General features: G+C 40.6%; 1 protein-coding gene across 1 annotated transcript; it reads left to right on the plus strand.

Annotated features, from left to right (window-relative positions):
* The first annotated feature begins 1,487 nt into the window (after nucleotides 1–1,487).
* On the plus strand, nucleotides 1,488–2,710 carry LOC131012328 (uncharacterized). The gene is made up of 2 exons (XM_057940270.1): nucleotides 1,488–1,634; nucleotides 2,087–2,710. Exons 1-2 carry the CDS (start codon nucleotides 1,509–1,511, stop codon nucleotides 2,708–2,710), a joined length of 750 nt encoding a protein of 249 aa, XP_057796253.1. The 5' UTR covers nucleotides 1,488–1,508.
* Nucleotides 2,711–4,992: the final 2,282 nt, after the last annotated feature.

Consider the following 4,992-nt stretch of genomic DNA (forward strand, 5'->3'; position numbering starts at 1 on the left):
CTCTAATGATTTATTTGTGAGCCTTAAACATGGTAGAGTGCACAAAAATATTTATTGGATAAACAATTTGTATTTCATGAAACATTTAAGCTTACTAGCTCGATCATACATTTGGAAAAATAAGCCTACCAGTATAGACAAATTTATTTCGTGCTTAAACATATAATAAGTAATTATTTAAATGTGCACATAATAATAATAATATAATATTAATTCAAATCACACTTTAAAATACTTAATCAAACTAATTAATAGTTTAATTAAATAATTAGTGCAGCCGTCCCCAATGGGACACCAAGCGGTGCGATCTTGTATGTGTGAACAGTGAGATCTTGGGTTCAAATCACACTTTAAAATACTTAATCAAACTAATTAATAGTTTAATTAAATAGTTAGTGCAGCCGTCTCCAATGGGACACCAAGCGGTGCGATCTTTTATGTGTGAACAGTGAGATCTTGTGATCAAATCTCACTGCTCCCCCAAGTATAAAAAAAATAACTAGTGCAGCCAATTAAATGAATATGCACAGCCTAAACTTAAATAAAATAAAAAAAAGCCCAACGAACATAAAATAAATAAAAAAATAAGCCCCAACCTCTTTCAGGCCCATCTGAGTCGGCCCAAGCTCCCTCTTTTTTTTTAAAGAAAAGCGGGCCTAAGCAGGTAGCCCAACATTCCAGCCCAAATCTTTTAACCCTTCTTCCTCACTAAAGTTGCTCGTCTCACTTAAATACTCTCTCCGTCTCACAAAAACATGGATGTTTTTCCATTTTGGGGTGTCTCACAAAAACAACATGAACCTTTCCATTTTAGTACATCATGGCCCACCACTACTTTTCATTAATTAATTCATTACTCTCACAACACCTTTTAAAGTACATCATGGCCCACCACTACTTTTTCTTAATTAATTCATTATTCTCATAACACCTTTTAAAGTGGACCCATTTTCCACTTAATTTAACTCTTAAGAGCATCCGCATTGGGACCTCCTTGATAGCCTCCTTGATAGCCTCCTTGATAGTGTTTGTGTTATTGAGTAGGTAGTGCTGCATTGGGGTTCCTTGATAGCCTCCTTGATAATATTAGTTTTTTTATGTTTTTCATTTAAATTTTATTGCATAATTTAAATTGCATATTTAAATACTGGATTAAACATAAAATTTAAAATTACTTAAAACATAAAAAAAAAAATACATAAAAATTTAAAAAAGTGTATATAAATTCGAATTTTCGATTTTTTCATTTTTTTTTTAAATTGGGCGCGTGCATTGCACGCGCCATTCCTTCGCCCTATCGAGGATACTCGATAACTCGAGGAGTCCTCGAGGAGCTCCTCGCCGCATCGCCCTCCTCGAGGATGATGGCCTCCTCGAGTACCCCATCGAGGACCCGCGATGCGGGTGCTCTAACTAACATTTCTTAAAATCGGTGCATTTCTCTTTGTTTATGTTTTTGTGAGACGGTAGGAGTAGAACACAAACACGGGACACGGAGACACCTGAAAATGACGCCCCTTATACCTAAAACTCGTTTTTTTCCGGAATCGGCCCGCCGCGAGCCGCCGCCTCCCCGCCGCTGCAGCGATGGAAGCTTGCTTAGTGAAGACGAAGAAGGAAATTCAAATAGATTGGTATGCAAACCCTCCTTTATATTTTTTCTTCAATTTGCCCATTTGAATGAAATGTAGATGAAGATCTGAAAGTAATTGCTTCTTCTTTGCTTTTGTTTTTAACAGGATGAATAAGAAAAGCTTTGACTTTGAAAAATCGCTTATTAAGTTTAGATCTGTGGATTCTAACCGTCTTCATCTTTCCAATTGAGATATCTAACCTTAATTTTTAGCATCTACTTTTACCAATCGCATTTTTTACATATTAGCCACATTATTCGAAAATTAAAGTTATGAAGTTATTTGGGTAACAAATCCTGTTCCTGCATTTAAAAACGCCGATTTGCGTATAACTCTATGCTTTGTAGTGAAATAATGAACTCAAAAAATCGTTTCCATTTGATGTCTGCAGTTTATGTTGTAGTAATTAGTTTTGAAACCTATAATCTCCCATCCATGTTTTTTATATGCAGATGGTCGGGGACAAAAACTCTAGAACTCGGCCTTATTATTTGAGGAGGTGTAAAAGGGTGAGGCCGACGAACATAGAGTCCCTCCCCAGCGAGCTCTTATCCGACATCCTCGTGCGTCTGTCAGCTGATCATCTCTACGATAGAGTAAGGCTTGCGTGCCTCAGGTGGTACCACATTATCCATTCTTATGATTTTGTCAACGCACAAATTCAGCATTCTACATGTGGACTTCTTCTCTGCTGCCGTGAAGTGTGGGGCGGTCATCATCCAATTCTCATCACTGCAACGCAAGGCGGCCGAATTGAGACATCTGAGTTCACTTACTTATACAGAGGCATGTTAATAAACTGTTGCAATGGTTTGTGCTTAGAGACATACTGCCGTCGTAGAATTCCATACATTATAAATCCTGCAACAAAGCAATCATTCATTATCCCTTCTGTTGGTGGCAGACAAGGGGACAACCCTTTTCTCTTTTGCTTTTACTTTTTGCTTTTTCCTTTTGCTTTTTGTAGTGAAAGTCGTAAGGGGAGAGAGAGCGTAAGTGAATACTCACTTCTTGCTTCAGACATCAAAGAGAGAGCAGAGAGAGCTGTGAGAGAAAAACAGAGAGACTGGGTGTGATATACACGAGAGATCGTGAGGTATTTGAAGAGGGTTTTTCCAGCGTGGGTTTGAGAGTGTACGAGAGTGAGAGGTTGATCTCATCTTGGGTGTAATTCTCGATTCATTGTGTGACGAGTTCGCGGGTTGTGCGAATCGTCGGAGTTCTTCAATATTACGATTGGTGTTGCTCTCGTGGACGTAGGCATTTGCCGAACCACGTAAATCTCTTGTCTCATTTATCGTCTTGCATATTATCTTGATTACTTGTGGAGATATTCTTGTTTGCTAAGATTGGGGACGTTTCTCGGTTGTATGTGCGTTATAAATTGTTTCCGCTGCATTGGTATTATTGTATGGATTTGCATTTGATACCAACAATTGGTATCAGAGCTTGATATCAAATTCGGGTGGTTGAGCTCAGATTTGAGGGGTATTGAGCTGGTCCAAGCAGAGGCGCATACCAGGTGTTCGACGAAATTCCTGAGAGAAACGAAAATCTGAAACAAGCTGAAAAATGACGTCTACGAGTGGTGCGGTCAAGATAAGAAAGTATGAGATAGCAAGGTTCAATGGGAAGAATGATTTTTCCTATTGGAGGATGCAAATGAAGAATTTGCTAATTTCACAAAAGCTTCACAAAGCTTTGGCGGGTAAAGAAAAGAAGCACGAAGACATGTCTAATGAGGATTGGGAAGAGTTAGATCTTGAAGCACGAGCGTCGATCATTCTCTGCCTAGAGAGGGATGTTGCTTTCTTGGTGGACAATGAGGTAACCGCCGCGGGAGTATGGTTGAAGTTAGAGGCGAACTTCATGACGAAGACTCTAACGAATCGGATCTACTTGAAATCAAAATTGTACACTTGCAAGATGGAGGAAGGTACACCTATCCAGGAACATTTAAACAAGTTTGATAGGTGCATATCGGACTTGAAGGATATTGATGTGAAGGTGGAAGATGAGGATCAAGCTCTCATGCTATTACTCTCATTGCCAAAATCGTATGAAAATCTTGTACAAACCTTGATGCTCATGGGCGACACTCTGACGATGGATGAGACTAGGACTTCACTCCTGTCGGATGATCTTCGAAAGATTGCAACTAGTGGCATGGCTACTAGTGGGAGCAAAGAGCAGGCACAGGGATTGTATACGAGGGGAAAGACAAGTGATCGAGAGAAAGGCAAGGGAGTAAAGGCTAGATCCAGTTCAAAACCTCTTGCAGAGAGACCATGTTTTAAGTGCGGGGAACTTGGGCATTTCAAAGCAAATTGCCCCAGCAAGAAGACAACTTGGAAGAAGAACAAGAACAAGTACAACAACAGCGGGAAGGTACAAGGGACACAAGAAGCTGGTTTTGCTTCGCAGGAAGGGGATATCGGTGAGTGTTTCAATTCCACGGGTAACGAGGAAATCTCCGGTAAGTGGATACTTGATTCGGGATGCTCTTATCATATGTCTCCGAATAGGAAGTGGTTTACTACCTATGAGGAAATAGATGGTGGAACTGTTTTGATGGGAAACAACCATTCCTGCAAAATAGTGGGGGTCGGTTCGATCAGAATCAGGATGCATGATGGGGTTATCAGAACCTTAAAGGATGTGACACATATCCCGGAACTATGTAAGAACCTTATTTCCGCTGGCGTTTTGGACTCCGGTGGATGCAAAATTATCACTTGGAATGGAGTCATGGAGGTTGTTCGGGGTTCTTTAGTTGTGATGAAAGGTATCCGTCAAAGAAATTTGTATACGCTTTTGGGCACAACAGTGACGGGAAGTGCGGCAGTTGGAGCAGATGGAACTAGTAGAAATCAAGGGGACTACACCCGGTTATGGCACAGGAGACTCGGACACATGTCAGAGAAGGGCCTGCATCTACTTTGTCAAGAAGGTTTGCTGAAGAACTTGAAGAAGCCTTGCATGGAATTTTGCGAGCATTGCGTGTACGGGAAAACACACCGAGTTCAGTTCAGGGCCAGCAAACACAGGAGCAAAGGCATCTTAGATTATGTGCACACTGATGTCTGGGGGCCAGCTACAGTTACCACCAAGGGAGGCTCCAGGTACTATGTCACGTTTATTGATGATTATTCTAGATATGCTTGGATTTATTTCTTGAAGCATAAGAATGAGGTGTTTGACACATTCAAGAAGTGGAAAGCAATGGTTGAAAACAGGACAGGAAAGAAATTGAAGACATTGAGATCTGATAACGGTACAGAGTATACAGATGGTGACTTCAAGAAGTTCTGTGACCAGGAGGGAATTGCTAGGCACTGGACTGTCAGGAATACACCGC

Source organism: Salvia miltiorrhiza, chromosome 1, assembly GCF_028751815.1.
Source record: "Salvia miltiorrhiza cultivar Shanhuang (shh) chromosome 1, IMPLAD_Smil_shh, whole genome shotgun sequence".
In the NCBI taxonomy this organism is placed as follows: Eukaryota; Viridiplantae; Streptophyta; class Magnoliopsida; order Lamiales; family Lamiaceae; genus Salvia; species Salvia miltiorrhiza.